The sequence below is a fragment of the Protopterus annectens genome, chromosome 9.part0 (genome assembly GCF_019279795.1).
Source record: "Protopterus annectens isolate FY-2018-M chromosome 9.part0, PAN1.0, whole genome shotgun sequence".
Lineage (NCBI taxonomy): Eukaryota > Metazoa > Chordata > Ceratodontiformes > Protopteridae > Protopterus > Protopterus annectens.
Window position 1 is genome coordinate 583,385,172 of NC_056743.1, and position 26,549 is coordinate 583,411,720.

The following is a 26,549-nucleotide window of genomic DNA, read 5'->3' on the forward strand; positions in this document are numbered from 1 at the left end:
TCACAAGATGGGTTGCCAACTGGCTTACGGACAGAACCCACATGGTAAGAGTTGCGGGAGCTAGGTCTGACTCTAAACCGGTTACAAGTGGTGTTCCCCAGGGCTCAGTTCTAGGAACCCTCCTGTTTGGCATATACTTCTCAGGAGGTACAGGCAAGCACAGGAGGACTATTGCTGACCAAGTTCGCAGATGATTGCAAACTAGGGGCTATAACTGACTCTCTGGCTGACACAGACATCCTCCAAAAGGGTCTCACTGAGACGGATACCTGGTGTCAAAATCATGGCCTCAAGCTAAATGTCAAAAAGTGCATAGTCATCCCATTTGTAAAAAACAAAGTACCCACAAACTACCACATAGGTGGTAGTCCCCTAAATACGGAAGACGTAATAAGGGATCTGGGGACCCAAGTCCTTTGATAATCGCATTGCTAAAGTGGTTAGAAAATCCTCCTACGTGGCCCACCTAATCACAAACGGCTTCATATCCAGATCAAAAGAGATCATTGTGCCCCTCTACTCATCACTCATCAGACCCATCATAGAGTACAATGTCCCATTTGGGATGTACCTTACAAGATACCTACAACAGCTGGCAAGACCACAGAAGTACCTCACCAAGAGGATCACTGGCCTCAAACAGATGCCATATGCAGTTCAACTGACGAAACTCCAGCTGTACTTGGTTGCATACCGCCTACTCAGAGGTGATCTCTGCCTGACATACAAGGCCATGTCCAACCTAGAATTGATGGACATGCTCCACCTAAAGAAAACCTTATCCCCTCGAGCCACATGCTCTAGGGATCTAAACCTCACCACAACAATAAATAGGATGTGCTGGAGGGATAGATTCCTGTCCCAGAGACTTCCCATGCTTTGGAACAAGATTCCAATTTACATTAGGCAGAGCTCCTCGCTAACGCTCTTCAAAAGAAACCTTGACGAGTGGATGGGAAACAGAAAGTTTACCCCGGGGATCACTTCAGTGGCTCTGCTGGACAGAGGCACAGGGAACTAATCTAAGGGGGCTGGGAAAGCCAACACATTCTGGCTAGGCTTACAAATGCCTTCGGGCAGACAGCCTAGTACCTACCTATGAACCTTTAAACTGTCAGCATCAATTACAGCATGTAGTTTATACATAGTCAGAAAGCAAGCTATTGGTCTATAGTTTTTAGGATAGCTTGCAGGTTCAGTGTTAAGGAGGAGTATCATTTTTCCTGTTGTTAAGTAGGCTGGTGTCTGTTCAGGTTGCGCATACAAGTAGTTCTTTCTCAGGGCTAAATCTTGTTAAGATGTTCACACTTTTAGCCAGAAGTTACGTACTTCATCTGGGCCTGGTATTTTCTTAATTTTGTTTCAATTTCAGTGGCCATTACTTCATCCTATTTCATATCCTGTACATTTGAACTTCTTACCTTTTCTTTTACTTCTAACCATTCATCATCTTTGTCACGTTCCATAGAGTCTTCACAGATATTTCTCCAAAATGTGTCTATTCCTTCTTTTTTTGGTAGTGTTTCTACTCCTTTTGCTTTGTTTCCCAGTTCTCTATAAAACTTTTTTAGATCATTTGCAGTTTTCCTTTATATTTATCTGCATATCTTCTAAGTTTTTTCTGCTTGTGCTGACATCTGAAGTTTATTATTTGCGACAGTGTACAATATATCCTGGTCTGTACCAATACTGCATGGTGCTTTTACCACATCTATCTGTCTAAGTATTGCTGATCTGTTCCCTCTTCTACACTCACAGTGACATTTCTTGTCTTAATTGCTTTACAGTTTTCTCTATTCAATACTTGCATGATGGCATTTCATTTCTTCCCCTTCCTTTCCCTTAATGCCCTATATTTTGTGGTAAGACCGTCTGCTATTAATTTAGCTGCACAGTAATATATCCTATTTAATTCTGTTATATCACATCACATGAATTTCTGTTAATAGCTTTGATTACTGTGTTCATTTGTTTTTTATCCTATTGAATTTCTGTAATCTAGTTTTTTCATCGATTTTAATATGTCAATCCATCTCTATTAATTCAAGCCACTCTTCCTTTGGATATTTTTCTTCTAAACTGAGAACACATTCTTTATTCTCCATTTCCTGCTGGCATTCTACAGAAAGTTCCAGAACATCTTCATGTGACATTCTCTTCAGCTGCATCCTGCGTTATCCATTGCTCTTTCATATGGGAACTCAGTGGCCTATCACTCTGCAGCATTGACTGTGTCAGAGTTGCCACCATTTCCTGCTACTTCCCTTGCTGTGCAACTCCAACTGAACTTTTACACAATTTTCTTACCGAAGGCTCCAGAATATCTTCATGTGGCAACTGATCAGATGCTTCCTGTTCTACCTACTTCTCCTTAAATTGGGGACTCATTGTTCTATCATGCTGTGACGTTACCAGATTTGGATTTTCTACACAAAATCCTTCACTTCACAGTAATCCATAAGTTCAGTTTTCGTTTCTTTAACCTCTCCATTACTAATCCTCGATTCTACTTTCCCTGTTTTTTTTTCTTTTTTTTTTATTGTAAAATTTTCTATATCTAGATTACTTTGCCTGAATTTCACTTCAAATATAGTCATAGGTTGGTGCTAGGTTGGGCTATCGGCCCTAGGGCCTATACAAGCCTAGCCATAACAATTCCCTGGCGCTGCTTTTTTGTATTGATTAGTTTTGCTTTCTCCTTGTACCATACCAAATCTCCTTCCATATTTCTTCCTCTGAAGTCTCTGGCTCCATCTGTTTTGCCTTAATTTGAGGACTCATTCTGCCATCATGCTGTGACATAACCCGTGTTTGACTTTCTACACTAAATCCTTCACTCTGCAGGTATTTCATAACTTCAGCTTCTACTTGAATAATCTTCTGCTCCACAGTCTCCCTTTGTGGTCTTGTTTTTTGTATTGTGAAATTTTCCACATCTGAGTGCCTTTATCTATGCTTCCCTTCAGATACCTTTGGAGCTGCTTTTTTTGTATTGATCAGTTTGGCTTTCTCCTTTGCATGAATATTGCACTATATCAGATTTCTCTTTCTTTCTCATGTCCACGTTTCTTTTTTATAACTTTCAAAAATCTCCAGGTTTTGTTCTTTATATTTCACACTTCCTCAGTTGCTTCTTTTTCAAAATGACTCAAGGTTTCCTAGTCTATAAAATGTTTTTCAAGAATCTGTTGTATTAATGAACACAAATCTGCATTTGAAGCTTTTGACAGTTTCTCTTGTGCAAGTATTTTTCTTTCCTCTAATTTCTCTCAATCTTTTTGAATAATTTCTATCCGGAAATTCTGGGCTTCTTGCATAACAACAACACATAATTTCTCAATAATCCACTTTATCATCTTTATGGCTCTTTTTTGGCCTGTCAGGTTTTTTTTTTGTAGGCTACTACTTCCTTCTACAACAAAGTGGCCATCCTCCACCTGAGCCTGGCCAAATCCCATTGTAGGAATGTTTCTGTGTCTTGAGAATTCCACACTGTCATATTTTCCAGTCCTGGCACCAGTGCACCTACCAGGATTGGGCATTTTTTTTATCCTGGGACTTGTGCACCCAGTTGCCTTTTTTATTTTTAACCTACTTCTGTCCACGATATATGCTACATGAAATATAATCTATATATCAGTGTACTTTTAGCAAAATTTTGTAAAAACAAGGTTTACCTCGTGAAGATACTTACCAATACTAAAGTACAAATTCAATTCCAGCAATACTACTCTCTTTTGCTTTCTGATTTTATCAGCTTTCCATTCGGACCCCTGGTGCAAATAAATGGGAAGATTATCAGTTTAGGCATGGAAAACAAAGGGTAGCTCAGAAAGAACAAGAGGAAGAAAAAAACATCAAGACCCACAGGCAAATACTGCCAATGTATCAGAGTTCAGGAAGGAAGGAAGGGAGAAAAGGAGAAGACAGATGTTTTTTCTCAGTACAGTAAACAAAAGGAAAGAGTTGGGTTCAGAGAAACAGGGTTTGGTCTAATGACAAGTGAGCTCTCAGCCTTGACTATGGTGCTGGGGAGACAATGACCTAGGCAAGGTAACCAATGGCATGCTAGACCAATATTTATTTGTTGCATTTTTGTACTACAAATGATTCTAAGGTACTTTGATTTTCATTAGTTCCATTTAAGGTACAAGCTGTGGAATATACATTTGTGCATGTTAATTACCATTTTTTTAGTGCAAAAACGAAGGCGCCCATACTCTGCTGAGTCGGTCTTTAATGCAGCAGATACACACTTGAATGGGTGGGTTCTGGTAGCTCTCCATTTGTACATGGATAAGTAAACTTCTTGCAAAACAACTGCATTCAAAGTTCCTTTCACACTGACAAATAATGAAACATGAAGCACTGGAGCTTCTCTTCCAAAGGTTCTCCTATTCTTGCCTCTAGACCTGAATTTAGCAATTCCAATCCCTCTGGCTCTGCTCCAACAGTAATAGTGTAAAAGCTGTTAAAACATAAAAGCCACAGAAGCATGGTGCGAGTCAAAACCACCTTTGTTTTCTGTTATAGTATGCACCCACAAGGTGCAAGTCATAAATACTTCCGTAATCTGGATTACAATGTTACCTTATATGGAGCAAGACCCAAGCACTTCTGTCTATTGTGTTCCAGTGCTACCCCATTTTGCAAGGGTCAAAGGCAAATCCGCCTTCTGTGTTATGATACTATACTACAAGCACCTCTGCTATCTGTGTTACAGTACTATCACATACACTGCATCACAAGCACCCGTTTCCTGTGGTAAAGCAATTATCACAAGTGACACAAGTCACAAGCACCACTGTCTTCTACATTACAGTGTTACCCATATGGGACAAGTTAAAACACTAACTGCCCTCTGTGTTATAGTACTATCACACACATGCACAGCTGCTGGACAAGGTGGCCTAAACATCAGCAACTCACAAATTGCTCTTGCAAGTATGGCAAAGGTGCAGGGCCAAAACTCCAAATCTCAAAAACAAAAAACAGCCATCACTTCACATCGGCAATACATTACACTTTATTATTAGTATTCTTAAAAACATGTAAAAATACATAATATATGTAAAAACAAGCAAGGCAAACTGGTTTCAGCCAAAGGCCTTCATCAGTGCCAAAAAAGAAGCAAAGATGAATCATTCCACAGTGCAGTATAAATATAAATATTCACACCCCCCCAGCCCCATTTTCAAAAAGACCAATCATAATGCATCATTAAGTCGACCCGCGGTAGTGGTGCTGCGGTAGCGTTGTCGCCTCACAGGAAGACGCTGTCGCGTTCGATTCTCAGTTAGAGCGTCTTCTGTGTGGAGGCATGCGTGAATGGGCGTGCCTTCGTTGAAGGTTGTGCACCAGGGCTGGTAACTCGGCACGTAAAAATCCACTACCAAACATTAGCGGACCGGAGTTCCGCTGTGACGACACCTGACTGAGATAAGCCGAAAGACACAACAACAACAACATAACGCATCATTAAGTCCCATGCATGCACAGCATTTAGAGGGTTAAGAGTGGCATAGTTACTTTTCAAGATAGGATATGATGAAAGCACTTGAGTTGAGGCTCAAATGGTGGGTGTGAAAGGAAATTGAGTGCATGAACATTGAACATTTCCTTGTTTTCTATAACATCAGATAAAGCTTAACCTGAACATCAAAGCACTTTTGGAATAAATGTCTGAGTTTGACATAAAGCATACATTTAACATGTAATAGGGAAGGAATAAGGCATAAACTGTCAAAACTGTTAAACAGCTTTGACAGTGGTTCAAAAGTCAGTAACCTGCAGTACAGTGACTGGTGAATGCACAGCCTTAGGAGTGCTGAAGCAATGCCACTCATGTCTGGTACCAGCATCTTCTCTACACCTACAGGACTGCAGGATGTGTATTCCAAGAATAATCCTGATCCTTTCCATATCTCCCTCACATGCATGCACGTTAAGTAAGATTTTAAAGACAGATGCGATTAAGTATACAAATATGTGCAAACAAGTGCAAACATTTCATACAAGTGCACCTTTTCCAGTATGTGAATTCTTATGTGCGTTCTTACATATGTGTGCAGAGTATGAAGCTAGTATTTTAAGGATGAAAGGCAAGCTTTTTTTTCTCTTCCTCTTGCTCCAATGACCTCAGGCAAGACAGGGACCTGTCCAATGCCTGGATTTCCACTTAGCAGCAAGACCTGAATAACAGATTTGGCTGCCATCACACTATGGTTAGGGGACTTTCTATTGTTTGTACTGTCTTACCAAACAGCCAGTATGTGATAGTCTCAAAAGTAGGCTGGCCTATTCTTCTAGCCCCCAACTGAAATCTCGAGACCTGCATTGCAAAGTCCCGAGACATGGAGAAAAAAATGAAAACAGAACAGTGAATATTGAATGTCAATCTTCTCTTTCAATTAAAGTACCAATACTTTACAGTTATCTATATTTCTATATGAACCTGCTTGCCAGACTGTTTTTAAGTCCTCCAAGACTCTACTAGGAATGACAGTGCTACCGGACTGCAAATCTGTTATCCGATTTCTCCACTCCAGGCAATTCAGCAAACACCTCTGATTCTTCCCTCAAGAGTTGGATACTAATAGCATCTGAGCAGCTGTTTTACAGCAAAGGCCTGAACCAATTAAAGACCAACTTTAGATGATGTACAGTACAATGGTACACCTTGTTTGCTGTGGCATAGACTGGATTCGGGCCTGCTGGATCTAGCTTTGTTTGTGTAACTTGAGCACTAACCCATGCATTCTCTAAAGTATTCAATTGTATTTATTACTGCTTGGTAGTAACTTGATTAAAGTGTAGCTATCATTCTAAGTCTTTTGGATTAAGCACTTGGGCTTCAGACCAGTTGTTTTACATTAGGAAGGTTTGTGGCATGCACTGTGGTGGCAGGACAGGTAGCTTTCATCCTTCTAAGTTGGGAATTGCTGATTGAGAGCCCAGTGTCTGTTATTCTTAAAGTGTATTAGTTCTGGTTTAAGCACTTGGGCTTCAGGCCAGTTATTTTACATTAAGAAGGTTTGTGGTCTGCACTCTTGTGGGAGAAGAGGCTGGACTCTGCCCTTCTGAGCTGGGAATTTCTGGTTAAAGGTTTATAGTGCCTGAATATTTGAACTGTATCTTACTGAAATTGGTACACCTTGTTTGCTGTAGCATAGACTAGATCCAGGCCTGCTGAATCTAGCATTGTTTATATGCTTGTTGTTTGTTTGCTTGTTATTTCCCTGGAACGCTAATTCCACCTAATATGCGGCTTCTCAGCTTCTGTGGATCACTAGTGATATCTGCATTGCTTACTGTACTTATTTCCTTGTTTCACTTGAAAGAAAGTTACTGTTTGTTGTTTTTGCATTTAAGTTACCTGTAACACATTGCACTTAAGTTACCTGGCACTTGCTCACTAAAGCAATTATATAAGTCAGCACTAAAAATTAAAAGCACTACACCCTCACTCCCCACTGGCCCTGGTTTTCAATTATTAAGGAATTCCCAATATTATTCTAGCATGTCCAAAGGTCAGTTGTCAATCTCCTCTCCGGTCCAGCTGGTGAATCTGGGAATCTTGAGGCAATGTTACAACTGCCTCATGTACACAGATGACCCCCTCCTCCTCCCAACAAATTCCAACACATGTGAGAGATGCAACCATATAGCCAAACCGGAGGCTAAGCTCTCTCAACTCAGTAGTGGCATAACCAGTCAGGAGGAGAAGGAAACCACACTCACTACAATTCCAGTCTCACATAGACCTACCACGACAGTAAACCAAACACATAATCACACAAAAACATACTCGGAGGCTCTAAATAAAGATCTGCCGAAGCAGCAGAGACCTCCAAAGCAGACACCCAAGCAGCCGCTACCCCAAAACAAAACACGTGCAACACATATCTCAAAAAGCCAGTGTGCCGAACAGTCACAGCCCTTAAGACTAAACAACACACCTGATACACTTGTAATAGGTGACTCTATCGTCAGGCACACTGACGTCCCGCTCACCAGGCTGAACAAGGAGAGGGTCACAGGGAGCAGCCTGTCGGGCGCTAAGATCCGCCACATAACACAAGCACTCAGGTCACTCCAAGGCAAGTACAAATATGACTCAGTCATTGTCCATGCTGGTGTGAATGACCTGAGACGTACCTCCCTGGACTACATGAAAAGAAACATAAAGGAGCTCTCTGAGCATGTAGCCCAGGCCGGTATGACCCTGACCTTGAGTAGCATCTTACCCTCACCAAGAATGATGCTACAATATGAAGACAAGATGATCAATTTCAACAATTGGCTTAAGTACTGGTGTCATTCAAAGGGGATCCAATGCCTGTCAGCTTGGGATGATATGCTCGACAAGCCACGATGCTTCGCTAGGGACGGCTTGCACCTGTCACCCTGGGCTTTGGATATTGGCAAAGGCTCTTGCTACCCCCATAGTGCCTTTTTTAGGCAAGACTCAAAAGACAAACCCACCTCCATAGGTATCACAAGGGATAAGAAACGAAGAGTAATGCTACTCAACGCCAGAAGTCTAAACCTCAAGATGCACGCACTTGAAACTCTCCTTAGCATGGAGAACATCGATATCTGTGCAGTAACAGAAACCTGGTTCAGGGCTCCCGAGAGCACCCCAGCACTACCAGGTTACACCTCATACCATGCTTTTCAGCCCCAAAACTTGGACCGAACCACAAAAGGAGGGGGAGTATCGATATTCATCAAAGATACCCACACCTCCAGGTTGGTGGGAAAGCACGAAGCATCAGAGACTATCCATGTGCACCTAACAGTGGGTAAAACTGCCTTCCAGTTTATAGCCTGCTACAGACCACCCTCCCAAACCCAGGAACCCCACTCGGCCTTCCTGAGAACACTGGAAAATATGAAGGTCTCTCCAAACACCATTATATTGGGTGACTTCAACTACCCAAACATAGACTGGGAGCATTAGTCTAGCTCCAACTCCCTAGCTCAAAGGTTCCTAGAATTTATAAACTCAAATGCTATGGAACAACTTACCACTCCCACAAGAGGGGAAAACATACTGGACCTGATCATCACCAACATGGGGACTCTATGCTCCAGACCAGAAGTGTATCCCTCACTGGTAAGATCAGACCATAAACTAATCTCACTGGATGTTCACATCCTGACCCCACCCCCTGCCCAGAAAACCACAGTGAAAAACTTCTCTAAAGCAAATTTCACATTCCTCAAAGCTGAGGTGGAATCCTTCAAAGCCCCCGGGCCTGTGGAAAATACGGCCCAGACCGCAGAATCCTTTAGAAACGCATTCTATGAACACCTTCAGGAATGCATGGATCATGTGATCCCAAATAAAACCAAGACCCAATCCTCCAAAGGCAGACGTCCTGTCTGGTGGACCCCAGCCATAAACAAACTATACAATAGAAGGAGGAAGCTACTACATGATAGAGCAAAATCCCAAAAAGGGAAGCCATCACTGATCAGTATTAGCAAAAAACTACGGGCACACATAAAACTGTCTAAGGCCAGCTTACAGAGAAAAATTGCACAGGACACTAAGGATAATCACAAGGCTTTCTTTAGTTATGTTAGGAACCTGGGTGGTAATTCCCAGATATGCTCGGAATTAGTCCAAAATGACAAAAAATACACCGAACCCACAGACATTGCAAACATCATAGCTGACAGGTTCAGCGCAAACTCCCCCCCCGCCATCAAAAGGGCAAATATCTATCCCAGCAGAGTGCTGCCCCCCTGACATCTCAGATGCTCAGGTAAGAGCCGACCTCTCCAAAGCAAAAAACACAGCATCAATGGGACCAGACGGTGTCCCGGGCTGCGTCCTACATGAACTCCAAGAAGAGCTAAACCCAAACATAAAACTACTGTTCAATCTCAGCCTTACTACAGGATATGTGCCCAAAGAGTGGCGTACAGCAACAGTGGTCCCTCTCCATAAAGGTGGTGCCTCAACTGATCCTGGAAACTAATCGCCCCATAAGCCTGACTAGCTTGGTCTGCAAAGCTATGGAAAGGATCATCATGGACCTCATAAATAAAGATATTGGGGACCTACAAACACTGGATCCTACCCAGTTCGGCTTTGTTAAGGGCAGATCCTGCCTCTTAAACCTGGTTGATTTCTTTGAAACAGTCACCAAGGCCATTGACGAGGGGAAGGTGGTCCACACAGCCTACCTGGACCTCGCAAAAGCCTTCGATACAATACCCCACTCGGGAATTATAGATAAGCTCACCAGCTTAAATATAAACCCCTATGTCACTAGATGGATTGCAAACTGGCTCAAGGACAGAACCCACATGGTTAGAATTGCTGGAGCCATGTCAGACTCCAAACCAGTTACAAGTGGTGTCCCACAAGGCTCAGTCCTGGGACCTCTCTTGTTCAGTATATATTTCTCGGAGGTACAGGCCAACACGGAAGGACTGTGGCTGACCAAGTTCGCAGATGACTGCAAACTGGGCACCATAATCGACTCTCCAGCCAACACAAGCATCCTCCAAAAGGGCCTCATAGAGACAGACAACTGGTGCCAGAGCCATGGCCTCAAGCTAAATGCCAAAAAGTGTATAGTTATCCCTTTGTCAAAACAAAGTGCCCACAAATTACCACATAGGTGGTAATCCATTAAGTACAGAAGAAGTAATTAGGGACCTGGGGACCCAAGTTGATAGCAATCTCTCATTTGACAACCACGTGGCCAAAGTGGTTAGAAAAACATTTTATTTAGCCCACCTAATCATGAAGGGATTCACATCTAGATCAGGGACGCCATCGTGCCTCTTTACTCATCCCTCATCAGGCCCATAATTGAGTACAATGCCCCTTTTGGGATGTACCTTACCAGACACCTGCAGCAACTGGAAAGACCCCAAAAGTACCTCACCAAGAGGATCAAAGGGCTCAAACAGATGCCATATGCTGCCCGGTTAAAGAAACTCCAGCTCTACTCAGTGGCATACCGCCTGTTCAGAGGCGATCTGTGCCTGACGTATAAAGCCATGTCCAACCCGGAATTAATGGACATGCTGCACCTCAGAAAATCCAAATCCCATCGAGCTACGCGCTCGAGAGACTTGAACCTCAGCACTGAAATAAATAGGACATGCTGGAGGGACAGATTCATAACCCAGAGGCTCCCTTCACTCTGGAATAAAATCCCAGTCCAGGTTAGGCAGAGTCCCTCATTGACTCTCTTCAAGAGGAATCTTGATGAGTGGATGGGAGATCGTAGGTTTACCCCGGGTATCATTTCTGTGTCACTGTTAGTCAGAGGCACAGTATACTAACCTCGAAAAAGGACATAGCAAAATAAATTTAAAATGGGTGGCGAAAGCCAAACACATTCTGGCTAGGCTTATAAATGCCCTAGGGCAGATAGCCTAGTATGAACCTATGAACATACTCCCACCCAAATACAAACATCATTTTAAGTAATGGTGATGGGGCCCAAACAGTAAGATTATGGGCACATACTTTATAGGTCACTGTCACATTTTCACAATAACCACTAAAAAATTCTAACTAATGCAGTAACAGCTAACACTTGTGTGACTGTCTATTGCATATATACATTCTATAATGCCTTTAAATAATTGTAATCAATTTCTTTAAAAAATGATTTATGGACTACAATAGCAAAACTAAAAGCCAGGAGAAAGAACGTAATGCAGCCAAAAGAGATTTTAACAACTTTTTCACATACACAGGAGGATTTTAATCAAATGCCTTTTCTTGATATTGTAATACCAGAATTATGCAGCATATTTTCATGCTTGAAAAGATAAAGTATAAATCAAGTTTTCCTACACTAAGATCCTATTAAAACTAAACCAAACTCTCACCCTAGGAAACAAAGTACATATTAAGATGTCTAGCAATCTGCCTGAAAATGTGCACTTGGACTAAATACACAGCAGCATCATGTACAAATGCTGACTGATCTGTACTTGCATGCAGAACACAGTTAGCCATGAAGAAACAGGAGTTTAGTTTACTTCAGGAAATAAGTTTGGAAAACAGTTATTTTCCCTTGGACGTTCAGTGTTCCAAATGACTGAATTATTGTACAGGGACAGCTCAGAAAAAAATACTACTATTTTGGTACCATAAGAAATCCATGAGTCAAGAATAAAATGTGTAGGTTTAACTGACAATTCCTTATTGCTCACTAAATGCAGCACTAGAAAAGCTTCAGTTAGCAAGTGGGGGGAAAAAAAAGGAAAAGCAAACTAAAACTAAAACTAACAACTGCAGCAGTTATGATGACGTGTGTGTGTGTGTGTGTGTGTGTGTGTGTGTGTGTGTGTGTGTGTGTGTGTGTGTGTGTGTGTGTGTGTGTGTGTGTGTGTGTGCGATTGTTTATGTATTTCCCTTTCTAAGAATAAGTGGATATTTAAGTAATGTGTTTTTAATGCAACTCAACTCCAGAGATCATACTAGCCTGAAAGCACAAGTAACTGAAAAGCTGCATTAGTTTAGTAAAAAGTATTAGTTCACATCAGCATTCCACTGCCTTTGTGTCATGTATGTGTTTGAGTATGCATCTTTGCCTCTGCTTCTGTGTGTATATGCCTGTGTATCTGCTGTTGTGTGTGTGTGTGTGTGTGTGTGTGTGTGTGTGTGTGTGTGTGCACGCATGCAGACATTACTAAATACTTGCACAATTTACATTTTGGATGTAAAGCACTTCTTTAATTACATATGTAACACTGACTAAACATTAGGTGGAAGAGCTATTTCACATCAAAATATAATATGCGTGTGTTTGTACTCAGATACTTTGAACAGAGTACAACATTGACAGTTGGTTGGTCGATATCAAATGCGTAATGTCAACATGTACTCTGCATGCTCCAAGGATTATCCCAGAGCAGGCTAAACCAAAACAAAGTGTTTTTGCAGGGAGGCAAGCCCCCCTGTGCCCCGCCAAACTTCCTGCTAATTATATATACCAACTCTGAGACAGCACAATTTCCAGGGAGAATTCCTCTACCTGTAAACTGTCGATCAACCACATGTCAACCATGTTCACCTGTCGAGTAAATGGTGTCAATCAACCAACTGTCAACGTTCTACTCCATTTAATATATATATATATATATATATATATATATATATATATATATATATATATGTATATATATATATATATATATATGCATGGGTCTAGGACACATGCTCGACTAGCATATGTCTGAATCCCAAAACATTGAACACATACACGAAAGCGCTTAACATCGAAAATCACTTCCGTGTATGTGTAGTTCAAAAAAAAAATCTAAGTTTCTGAAGGGGGGCTTCACCCCCCTCACACCCCCCCTACTTTATTATTCTCACTCCAAGATTGTACTACAGTGGGGAAAAGGGAATTTTCGCTTATCCGCACTGTAGTCCGATCAACGAAACAGACACACACACACATACACACACACACGGAAGCGCTTGTCGATGTTAAGCGCTTTCGTGTATGTGTGTTCGATGTTTTGTGATTCGGACATATGCTAGTCAAGCATGTGTCCAGATCCCATATATATATATATATATATATATATATATATATATATATATATATATATATTTATATGCGCGCGCACACACACACACACACACACACACACACACACACACCTACATAAAACACTAATAAAAATACAAAACAACATAGTCCAAGAGCAATAATGCTCTCCATGGTGGGTGTTAAAGGAAAACAATGGACTTTTCAGGTGTGGGGGGAGACAATGCCACATAACACCCTGGTGGTCCATTATTTCACTGTTACATCCATGCTGCTGGGCATTACAGCTTACGTACCAACATGTAATTACTGATAAATATTCTAGTAAAAGCATTTTTTTTACCTGCCAAGCTCTTTGCCTTTAGTTTTGTTTGCCATGTTGCTGCAGAAAGTGGACGTATCTTCAGTGACGGGCATGTCATTGATAGAGCCTCTTGTGCTAAACAAAGTAATGCACAAAATTTAGCAATGGACTGAACATCATCACATTCCAAAACCAGATAAAATGCAGTCTAAATGTCAGCTTAAGGCTCCGATTACTCAGGACCTAGATAAAAAAACAGAGCAACTATCTCATTAACTCATTCAACATAGCTGTCAATTTACATTAAAAAGAAATAGTCTGGACTGCTTCCCCTTAATATGAAAGGGAAATATAGCAAGTGCTCCTGGGTCTTGAACAGTATGCAGTGCAACTTTTATGAATGGGTGGTAGTCTGGATAGTTTTCTGCTATAATTCAACAGTAAATTTTAATATTTTAAAATTGGCATGTAATTCTCTGGTACTGTTTTATTAGTGTAATAAAAGTCATGTTCAGATATGTAAATTGTATTGTTTAGTTGTGATTTCAGCTAGTTATTGATGACGGACTTTAGAAGTGGGTCTGCTTTGCTGGCAGTGTCATTACCAAACATCTGTTTGTGATGCTGATTTTCTTTTTTCGGTACTTCATTTAATTTTTTCATTCTAATTTTGGAATTTTTTTCTGGGGGTTTGATTTATATGAGTGTAGTTTCTGTAAGGTCTGGGGTGGCATTTACAGAAAGATGCATAGCAGTGTAAGTCTTGCTCCTCAGATAAGCTGAACTGCATTGCTCAGCAAAAGTGAGATTTGAGAGTCTTGCATACTCTGCATTGTACTGAATCACATTACGAAATAATTTGCATGCTTAAAACTGTTCAGCTGAGCAAATTAAAAATATGCTTGACTGGGCACCCTAGGAGCCTGCTCTACCATGCAGTGCAGGAATGCAAAGATAGTGCGAGTCTAGCTCCTCTTCCACCATGAAGGTGTCACTGGAAAACAATTAAGTCCTCTAAATTCACCAAGCTTTTTAAAAATTTAGAAGTTATGCACTCACCATAACGTTCCATCTGAGTAGGTGTATTCATTTGTCTGCAACCTGTGGGTTATGGATCCGATATCGGATCCGAACCGGCATGGTTTACCAGCTATGGATCCGAGCTCTCAGCTCCTCCCCTCACCCATAATGCCCTGCTCTCCCTACATGACCTCAGATCGAGTTTGCCAACAGCATGAACACCCTGAAAAGGGTAACACATCATATGCAGGAAACTGAAAAGGCCAGGGGGATAGGAGGGCGGGATGGTTGCAGACAAATGAATACACCTACTCAGATGGAACGTTTTGGTGAGTACATAACTTCTAAATCTGAAGTAGGAGATTCATTTGTCTGCAACCTGTGGGACAGAGTCCCCAGCTACCTGAACCTTGGGCGGCCATCATGGAAGGATATTCCGGAGCACCGCGGAGCCAAAGGATGCTCTACCCCTAGATGTAAGATCCAGCTTGTAGTGGGAAATAAAGGTATGAGATGAAGCCCAAGTGGCTGCTGCACAAATATCATCTAGAGGAATCCTAGCCTTAAATGCGGCCGAGGTAGAGACAGACCGGGTTGAATGGGCATGTACACCCTCCGGTGCGGGCCTTCCAGAAGCTTGATAAGCCAATAAGATACATTGTGAAATCCAGCGAGATAATGAGACTTTAGAAATTGGCTTGCCCAAATTAAATTTAGCAAAGGAAATGAACAACTGGTCGGATTGCCTATGACCAGCCGTCCTGTTTAGATAAAACCTAAGTTGCCTGTGAACATCTAAGGAATGAAGCTTGTATTCACCCTTGTTTTGATATTTAGGAAAGAAAACAGGGAGGTTAATGGACTGATTAATGTTTGCTTCTGAAGCTACCTTAGGAAGAAAGGACGGGTTGGTCCTGAGGTAAACACGGTCCGGATGAAAGACCAAGTAAGGAGGTTTAGCTGATAATGCGTGAAGCTCTGAGACTCTCTTGGCCGAAGTAATGGCTACTAAAAATGCGGTCTTGAAAGATAAGAATTTCAGATCTACCATAGCCGCCGGTTCGAAGGGGGGGCGGTCAAGGCCTGGAGGACTAAAGAAAGGTCCCAAGGAGGAACCGCTGAGAAGGAAAGTACCTTTTAGGAAAATCTTACACAATTTGGCAGACATCAGAGGACTGGAGTCATGACCAATATGATAATGAGAAATTGCCGCAAGTTGAACTTTGACCGTGGAACTGCTGGCACCATCATTAAAAAGAGAGGTTAAGAAGTCAAGCACCAAAGGGAGAGGAACTGTGAAGGGGTTTAGGCCTTGCCGCTCCGCCCACAAGGAGAACCGTTTCCACTTACTGCGGTAGACTTTCCTAGTGGATGGCTTATGAGCCGCCACCAGGATGGCCTTAACAGGGGACGAAATACCGGGAGTCCTGATCAGGAGTGGAACTGGAGCAGCCAAGCGGTCAGCTTCAGGTTGTCCAGATTCGGGGGAGATAAGCGGGAAGGATGAGATATCAGATCCGGAATGGGATCTAGAATCCAAGGAGGATTCACTGAGTGAGACCTTAGGAAAGGGAACCAGATCTGTCAAGGCCAAAATGGAGCAATGAGAATCATTCTGCACCCCAACCGAGAGGCTTTCTGAAGAACTTGGAGCATCAGAGGCAAGGGGGGATAAGCATACAGAAGACCGGGTGGCCAAGCATGCACCAGAGCATCTCTTGGGGCACCTCTGGGAGGAGGTATTAGAGCGAAAAAACTGTTGCACTTGGTGTTTGAGGGAGACGCAAAAAGATCGCAACAAGGAGTTCCCCACCGTGCGAAGATGCGTTCCGCTACCTGAGTATTGAGAGACCACTCGCAAAGGGTGAGAATGGTGCGACTGAGTTTGTCCGCCAGGATGTTGGACCGACCCGGAATATGCGTTGCTATGAGAAAGCGGTTGGTGGAGATTGCCCATTCCCACACTCTCATGGCTTCTCGACAAAGAGGGTAAGACCTGGTTCCTCCTTGTTTGTTGATATACCAGACAACAGACATGTTGTCCGATTGAATCGCAATTGTTCCCAAGGGAAGAAAGGCCTGAAGTGCTAGCAACGCTAGGAGCACTGCTCTCATCTCTAGAACATTGATATGCAGTGAGGTCTCTGAATCGTTCCACGTGCCTTGGACCGTCCGGCCTGCAAAATGCCCCCCCCCACCCGAGGTGGGAGGCGTCCGTGGTCCCCGTGGCGAGAGGAAGAGAGGCACAAAAGGGGCGGCCTCCGTGGAGATCTGGAGAGTGTAGCCACCACAGGAGGGACCGCTTGCAAGCCTTGCTGACCGCAATGGGATGATGCATAGGAAGAGCAAGATACGACCACTGAACTAGGAGTGTCCATTGAAGGATGCGCATATTGAACCTGGCGAGAGGAAGAAGCGCTATCGCTGCCGCCATGGACCCTAGGGCCCTCAGGACCAACTCCGCCGGAACTGAGCTTGAGTGGAGAATGGCCCGCACCTGGAGCTCCAGGTTTTGAACTCTGTCCGCAGTGAGGAAGGCTCTCAATCTCCTCGTGTCTAACCTGGCACCTATAAAATCTATGAACTGCGTGGGTGCTAGGTTGGATTTTTTTGTGTTTATCGTGATGCCCAGACGAGGAGCAAGATGGAGAAAGGAGTCTCGCGCCAGGAGAAGTAGATGCCTTGTTGGGGCGGTGAGAAGCCAGTCGTCCAGGTAGGGAAAGACCTGCACCCCCTGAAGCCTCAGGTGGGCCGCTACCACTGCTAATACTTTGGTGAACACCCTGGGGGCTGTGGTGAGACCAAAGGGAAGGACCCGAAATTGGTAGTGACTGGCTCCCAGCCGGAAGCGGAGAAACCTCCTGGAGCGCCTGTCCATTAGTATATGGTAGTACGCATCCTTGAGGTCTATGGAGCACATCCAGTGGTTTTCTCCCAGCAGGGGGAGAATAGACTGCAATATAACCATTCGGAACTTCTCCTTGGGAACTGCCAGGTTCAAGAGAGAAAGGTCTAAAATTGGTCTTAGATCCCCCGTCTTTTTTGGCACTAAAAAGAACCTGGAGTAGAACCCTGATCCGATCTGGTCTGGGGGGACGGGCTGGATGGCTCTTTTCTTTAGCAGATGGCCAATTTCTGCCAAAGCAGCCTCCCACTGACCGGGTGGAACGTCGGGGAGGGACTTCAATTTTGGCATGTGACGGAAAGGGATACGGTATCCTCTGGATATGATCTGGAGGACCCAGCGGTCTGATGTTATGGACTCCCATGCCGCTAGGTGCTCCGAAAAACGTCCCCCGACTGCCTCCAGAGTGGAGCAGCCGGGCAACCCTTCAGGGCTGCTGCGCGGGCCGTTCAGAGAAGGGTTCTCTGGACCCAAAGTTCCTGGGAGCCCCTCTGCCCCTAGGGCGGCGTCCTCCCTGTCCTCCTCTGCCAAGGAAGGACTGGTTGTCCGGAGCAGGCTGGGATTGCTGCGACTTCCGGATCCACATCTTCTTCTGACCCTTTTGGTTCCTAGAATAGGGCCTCTGGGGTACAGAGAAGCAGATTCCGACGGCAGACAGCGTCTTCCCGTCCTTCTCGCTCTGGGTCAAAGTGTCACGAACAGTTTTGCCAAAGAGGGCAGAACCATCGAAAGGGGTGTTCGCAAATGACGCCTTGAAGGGCTCCGTGAAATCGCAATGGCGGAGCCAGGCCTGACGTCTGGTAACTAGGCCTGCCCCTGCGGCTCTAGCGGCACCTTCCGTAGCATGGGACAGTAGCCGCATAGAGGTATTAGTGACAGACCTGAGAGTGGCCATACAGGTGGAGTGCAGCACTTTGTCCTCCTCCGACATGGACTCTGGGGGGGATGCAGCGTATTCTTTTATAAGATCGCGCTGCATCCTAATCACATGTGCCAGGTAGTTCAGCGCCCTCACTGAGAAGGTCGCTGAACTAAACATCCGCTTCCCAAGCGGTCCATCATCCGAGACTCCTTGCTCGGGGATGGACTGAGGGACTCTCCTGAGCAAGTTCCCTCTTGGTGGCAGCCGCCGTCAACATGGCATCTACCGGAGGCCCCTTACTCCAATGGGCACGGTCAGCCGGGGGACTGAGAATACGGTCGGGCCTTTTTGGGATTGGCTCCACGGTGTCCGGTTCCTTCCACGCCCTGGTGGTAATGAGGTCCACCAGGGGGTCGGCAGGAGGGGACACCCAAGAGGTAGACGGGCCCACTTCAAATGCCTCCAAGAACACGGACTCGTCCGAAGAAGACTTGGGGGCAGACCACCCCCCCCCTTATGCGGAGCATTTCCATGATGCCTCCAAATGAGACATCCTCAGGGGGTGATCTTGGGGAGCCTTCCCCTTCCTCCAAGTCCGTGTCATCTGTGAGAGACTCAGGGGAGTCAATGTGCCTCCTTTTGCACGTATGTTTGCGGGGAACATCCTCCGGGGGGCTGTCAGAGGACTCCTCGCAAACAGTGACCTGTTCCAAGGGAACAGCTTGGGGCAAAGGAGCGGGCTGTCCCAAGGGCCGGATGGTGGAAGCCTGACCCAGTGCAGATGGAGCGTGGACGGAGCCGAAGCAAGTGCCGGGGGTCCGGAGACCCTCAACAGGGCCCTCTCCACTACATCAAAAGCCGAAGGGGAGCCGACCTCGACCAATGGATCCGACAATCGGCTCCCCCTCGGATCCGAGGAGTGGATCGGAGCCGGCGCCGAAGCACTCGGATCCGAAGGGACAGTGCGCTCCGACACCGACGGCGCCGAAGGAGCAGTGATCCCCCCGGATCCGAAGCTCGGATCCAGGCTCCGAGAGGTCGGATCCGAAGCACTCGAGGGCAGGGTCGGATCCGAAGTACCAAGTACTATCGGCGCCGACCCACCCCGGCTCGGCTGCTCGGCTCCAACTGCTCCGAACCCGGGTAGCGGGTCGGAGAAGGAGCAATTGGTTTAAAGAAAGGGGTCGAGCTCCCCCCCAGAGGGGGGGGAGGCAAGAGCACTCCCATCTGCATCTGGGCCTGGATGAACCTTCTCATCATCCGGTCCAGATCAGCGTCTGACAAGCTATAGGTCGATCTCGACGAGGCTACCGAGGTAGGCCTTGAGTGCCTCCTGGATAACCTCGATGGAGATCGGGTCTCCTCCTCCTCAGGTCCCGGTGAAAAGCACACAGGTGACCGGAGCCGAGGAGGGGGAGAACCAGCAGACAAGGAGGCCAGAGGAGAAGCCCGCTTGGCAGGCGGGGCCGAAACAGAGGTCTCGGCCCGCCGCTTATGGTGCTTCTCCCTCCGGTCCTTCTTTCTAGCTTCCCTCTCCTCCGAACCACTACAGGGAGGTTGAGTCCCAGGAGGAGGAGGGGGAGCCGGAGAGGAGGCAACCGTAGAAACGGTTCCCCCCGAAGGAGCGGAGGCCGGAGCCGAGTCCGGGGGCAAAAGTCCCGCCAAGACAAGCTTGGACCTCCGCTCCTTCAATGCCCTGGGGTTGAACCCTGCACAAATGGAACATCCAGAAGTGAGGTGTTCAACCCCAAGGCATCTAATGCACCGAGTGTGGCCATCAGCAGGGGAAAGCTTATGGCCACACACGGAGCACTTAGAGAACACAGCTTTGGGTTGTTCAGACATCCCAAAGAACTAAAAGTTACTTAAACTAAAGGTAGAAGTAAAAGCAACTAACACACAAAACAGGCCCAAACACACACTACGCTACCAGCGAGGGGAGGGAAATTAAGTAAAAATAATATTAAAACACTAAATAAGTATAACTATGTAAAAGGGAATCCTAGACTTTCACTCAACTTTCACAACAAAAATTAAATTTTAACTGACTAAACACTTGAAAAATTCACTTAGCTGAAGAGCTCAGGAACACTAATCTGGTCACCAGCGCGGCAAACTAGATCTGAGGTCATGTAGGGAGAGCAGGGCATTATGGGTGAGGGGAGGAGCTGAGAGCTCGGATCCATAGCTGGTAAACCATGCCGGTTCGGATCCGATATCGGATCCATAACCCACAGGTTGCAGACAAATGAATCTCCTACTTCAGATCCACTGTTTCATGCAGAAGGAATGAACTTTACAGTGCATCTCAGCCATCCAGATCTGCTACTGCTTCCTACTCTATTTGCATGGTCAGTCTGGAAGAATAAGTCCACACTCCAATGCCCTGGCCCTCATGACCTTCTAGCACACCAATGAAACACACTTTCTTTCTTCTGATATGACGCTCAACCCTTCTGCTGCTCTCGTGACAGTTTGGAGATTTTCAACATATTTTTAACAAATGAACCAACATCCCACAACTCTCCTTATGAATAAAAATGTATTATGCCCCATATGGACACCATCTCAACAATTTTTTTATGGATGGGGCTATGGTTAGAACCTTACATAAAACAAAAGCTATCCTACATCCTGGGAGGCTACATACACACACAAACACAAGCTACTAGAAACTACATCCTAGTAATCATTGACACACTGCCCCAGTATCTACACACAGAGTCATGCACATTCACAAACACGCACACTCACTCACTGAACACTGCACTGGCAAGCTCAGCAGAGTGAATCAAAGTAGCACAGCCCTCTACTGGACTTTGCTCTGCTTACACAGCAATGTAAGTGTGTGGCTAATAGCAGCCCTGCACCTACAATGCTCTGCATGGACACTGAGTAGTATGGAAGTTTATGAATTGCGACAATGAGCAACTTTCAAACCGTGTATAACACTCAGTCTCCTAATTTATCTAGGCTATGTCCACACAGGGCCACATCTACCTCTGGCTCTGAAAAACGTTGGGCTGCAGTGAGTGAGTGAGTGGTTTGTGAATAGAGATCCACTTGCATGTGTTTGTGTAATATGCAAGAAAACTATGAATCCTGTAGTCTTACTATGCATGTGTGCTGACACAGTGTGTGAAGGTTCTTTTTTTATATATCGGCATGAATGGGTCTTTGTTAAGAGTGATTCGTTACAAATGTAGAATGCTGAAGAAAGGTTGATGACATACATGGAGGGATGCTACAAATATCTACTCCCTGTACAAAACATTTGTCTAAGACCTTTATCAATATCCATTGTTTGGAAAAGATGCATTTAATCCAAAATGGGAGAAGAATAAAACCTTACACAAATAAAGACATGACACCAATGTTCCAACCGTCTGTCAACACCACTATTACACAAGTACATATGAAACAATATCCTTTGCAGAGGTTAGTAGACATGCTCTGCAACACAAAATCACAGGTCAGGAGGAAAGGGGCATTTTCTGCAGAAATGATCATACTACTCATACATCTACCATTATGGTCAGTTACAAAATAGCAGTACGTACACCATAAAGATCACTGCTGCAGGATTTATACAGTTGTACTAGAACAATGCAAAACAGTGCTGCCTTAGACTCCATACTGAATAGAGGTCTACACATCACTAACAGTAGATATGCTGAAGCAAAACTTGCTTTACCACTAGGCTGGAAACCCAACCTGGAGAAAGAATGGATGCCGATATAGCAGCCAGGCAGATACTTTTAGTAGATGCATTCTATAAAAAAGGCTGCAGTGGTGAGTGGTAACCTGGAAAAAGTAAGCAGTAAACTTCCCAGATAATGTATTACTGTAGTTATAATATAAAATAATATTTGATAAGCACTTATAAGAGCCCAGTGTATTATTGTAATTATCAAAATATAAAATAATATTTGATAAACACTTATAACAACCCTCTGTAGCTACTGGTCAACCTTGCTTTCCTATCATGAAAAAACAAACAAACAAATGGATCAGATTGCCCCATGTTTTTTGTCCCTACCCATTATACCTCCATATGTACCTACGTAATGCAAGAATCCTTCTTATTTTCCTGCTTGGGAAAGAAACAATGAAAAGCCTCCTTCAAGGTATATTCAGAGAATACCTTAAGCATAAAAGAGAAATTTGTTCTTAAAGACGAACTTCTTTTATGGAAGACTGAATCAGAAATCTTTTGGCAGAATTAGCAGCAATAAGAAACAATGTTCCAAGACACGTGTTTAGGTCAGTAGAAGACATTCAAATGGAGGTAAAGGCAGTGTAGGTAGACCAAATGTTAGATCATGAGCTGGGGTCACTGGATATTTATGAAGGTCTTAAATGTAAAATACATTTTAGAAACTGCCTAACACTGAATTATGATGGAGGAGGCCTTCTAGGAAAACAGGAAGTACTGGCCAGGCACCCAGCATTACTGCAGCACAGGTTAAAGCTGCATTGTCCAAGGCCAAGAATACAGCTTCCATGGGACCCGACAATATCCCTGGATCTGTTCTACATGAACTACAAAGTGAACTGGCATCACATATGTGTGCCCTGTTCAATCGCAAGCTCACCTCAGGCTTTGTCCCTACTGAATGGCGCACTGCTACAGTCATCCCTCTCCATAATGGGGGAGTGACTACAGACCCTAGGAATTATCGCCCCATTAGCCTGACGAGTCTGATATGTAAGGCTAAGGAGCGCATCATCATGGACCTAATTAACAAGGATATAGGGAATCTCCAAACTCTAGATCCCTCTCAATTTGGTTTTGTGAAAGGTAGATCATGCCTGCTCAACCTGGTTGATTTCTTTGAGTCAGTCACCATAACTGTGGGTGAGGGCAAGGCAGTTCATACAGCCTACCTCGATCTGGCCAAGGCCTTTGATACCATTCCCCACTCAGGAATTATTGACAAACTCACCAAACTAGGCATCAACCCCTATATCATTAGGTGGTTGCAAACTGGCTCACAGATAGAACCCACAGTGTGAAAGTAGCAGACTCCAGGTCAGACTGCTGTCCAGTCACAAGTGGAGTCCCACAGGGATCAGTTCCTGGGTCCTGTCTTGTTTGGCATCTACTTATCAGAACTCCAGGCCAACACGGAGGGATTCTGGCTGACCCAAGTTCGCAAACAACTGCAATCTGGGAGCCATTATTAACTCCCCAAGTGATGTAGACATCCTACAGAAAGGCCTCACAGAGACTAATGACTGGTGTCAAAACTATGGCCTTAAGCTTAATGCCAAAAAAATGCGTAATCAGCCCCTTTGAGAAAAACTCAGTTCTTACTAATTACCACATTGATGGGAGCCCACTGAAGGCGTTATAGGAGATCTGGAGACGCAGGTTGACAGCAACCTCTCCTTCGACCACCACATTGCCACTGTGGTAAGAAAGTCCTTCTATGCGGCACATCTCATTACCAAGGGTTTTGCATCCAGGAAGAAAGAGGTCATCATCTCTCTCTCTACTCTTCCCTCATTATGCCAATCATCAAGTATAATGCCCCATTTGGTATGTACCTCACTAGACACATGCAACAGCTGGAAAGGCCACCAAAGTACCTCATGAAGAGGATCCTAGGCCTTAAACACATGTCCTACACTGACGGACTCAAAAAACTCCAGCTATTGTCTGTCTTATATAGTCTTCTAAGAGGCGATCTCTGCTTGACTTATAAAGCCATGTCTGACCTAGCTCTGTCAGAAACGCTACATCTAAATAAATCCCAATCCCATCTGCATGGAGGATTTGTGCTTTACTGGGGTACCCTATAAAGTTGCGTTAGTTCAAGATTTTTCAATGAAGTGTCTCCACAGATATTTCTGTACTTCTCATAGGCTGAAGAAAATGTTTCTGAATGCAGGCCAACATTTTTTCAGGTATGAAAAGGGATAATGGGGACAATAGATTACAGACTTTAGAATGCATAAGCTTAAACAGCTTTAAGGTTGCTATAGTAGGGTAATTATATTGATTTGTAAGAAGGGAAGTACATCTGGCCAAAATGCTTATACTTACCCCATATGAGGAGAGGTACTGCACTAAATGAGGAGCAATGGTGTTTGTATACTTCAGGTAACAACTAGAACCATATCATAAAGATGGAATCCAAGTTAATGATTACAGTTAAAAGATGAAGCTGTATTAATAGATGAGATGGATAGCAGGGGAAGTTGCTTAACAAAAAAAAAAACAAAACCAGAAGGAAAGAAAAACATCATGGGAGAATTATGTAACCAAATCCATCCATCCTCAACCCCTTTTTTCCCCAACTTACTCAAGGGGTCAGGGTGTCTCTTCAACAGGGACAATCATCTCAAGCCAAGGTTTATACCACCGGGTGGCTAGCCTTGCCACAGTAGTTCATCCGCACCACTCACTCGCACCTCTGGACAATTTAGAGTATCCAATCCACCTATGGCTACCTTGAAAATTGTACTGAAAACTGATGGAACTCTACACTGCAAAAGTTAAGACGACATCCAGTGTTTTGACTGGATTCATTTTAACATTTTAAACTGCATTTAAATGAAAGACTGTTTCCCTATTTATTTAAAACATATTTTAGTTTTAACATTAACTCTGTTGTTATCTTGTATATGTATGAAGGGGTCTACTTTAAAACATCAACACGCAAAACACCGATGATGAGAACACCGAGACCAGAAGATCGACAACTGAGATGACCGACAGTTTAAAAGCACGAAACTTCACATGCCCGACAAACCACAATCCCGATAATCAACAAAACAAAACAAATACCTTTTCCGAAAAACACATACACAACACAAGCACAACAAAAAACTTACAAACCTACACTAAACCTTACATACACAACTATCTATGCACTAACCTTAACCCAAACCCTAACCCTAACCCTAAGGTCTGTCACTATCGCACACTTACCTTACCCGCACCCTAACCCTAACTCACTTAACCCGCCCCTAACCCTAAAGTCCGTCACTATCGCACACTTACCTTAACCTGTCAGTGTTCTCAGCGTCAGGCTTTTAAACTGTCGGTTGAAATGTGGAAAAAACATATAGTTGCAAGTATAGAAAACTTCTGGAAGAGCCTCATGTTGATCAAGAGCGAACTCAGGAATGGTTAAGGAGAGGCGAATTCAAACCAAGAAATGAAGGTTAACATTGGCAGCCCAAGACAGTGGGCTACGTACACGCTGGTTTACAAAGTCCATTGAACATGTGGGAGAAACAGACAAATGTAGGTTTTGTAAAACTGAATTGGAAACAGTCACACACCTTGTTGCTGGTTGCGACATAATAATGGCAGAAGGACTGTATACTGAAAGGGATAATAATGTGGCGAGACTGTTGCACTGGGGATTGTGCAAACATTATGGTACTGAAGTGGCTGAAAAACACTGGAAAGTTGAGCCACAAGGCATCACAGAAAATGATGACGTTTATATCACATGGGATCACCCATTATCAACAGTTCAAAAGATAGATGCTAGAAAACCAGATATAGTGGTCCAAGAAAAGAAGATCATTGAAATTGCCACACCCAGTGACCCAGCGACTATAGTGTCTTGTGTACAGAGAGAGACACAAAGTCATAAAATATCAGGATCTGCAGGCAGAAACAACAGCAATGTGGAAGAAATATACCCAGACAGTTCCAATAGTAGTAGGAACAACGGGGGTCTTATAAAAAAATAATTTACAATCATATTTAGATATGCTACCAATCCATGTAACTCCATACGAACTGCAGGAGTCATTACTGGGCACATTGTGGATACTGGCTGACATCAAAGATTGAAACAATACTAATTTCATGAACTTCAATCGTACTTTGAATTAGGAAAGGAGTCCACTCTCGTCATGCTATTAGAAACCCAAAAAACTTGGAGAAATTAAAAAAAC

General features: G+C 44.0%; 1 protein-coding gene across 2 annotated transcripts in view; it reads right to left on the reverse strand.

Annotated features, from left to right (window-relative positions):
- Positions 1 to 26,549, reverse strand: part of R3HCC1 (R3H domain and coiled-coil containing 1) — a 682,694-nt gene that overhangs the window by 199,392 nt on the left and 456,753 nt on the right. For both annotated transcript variants that reach the window (XM_044083119.1, XM_044083120.1), the window contains exon 7: positions 13,882 to 13,977. In XM_044083119.1, coding sequence (XP_043939054.1) covers positions 13,882 to 13,977 — 96 coding nt within the window. The remainder of the gene's footprint in view (positions 1 to 13,881; positions 13,978 to 26,549) is intronic.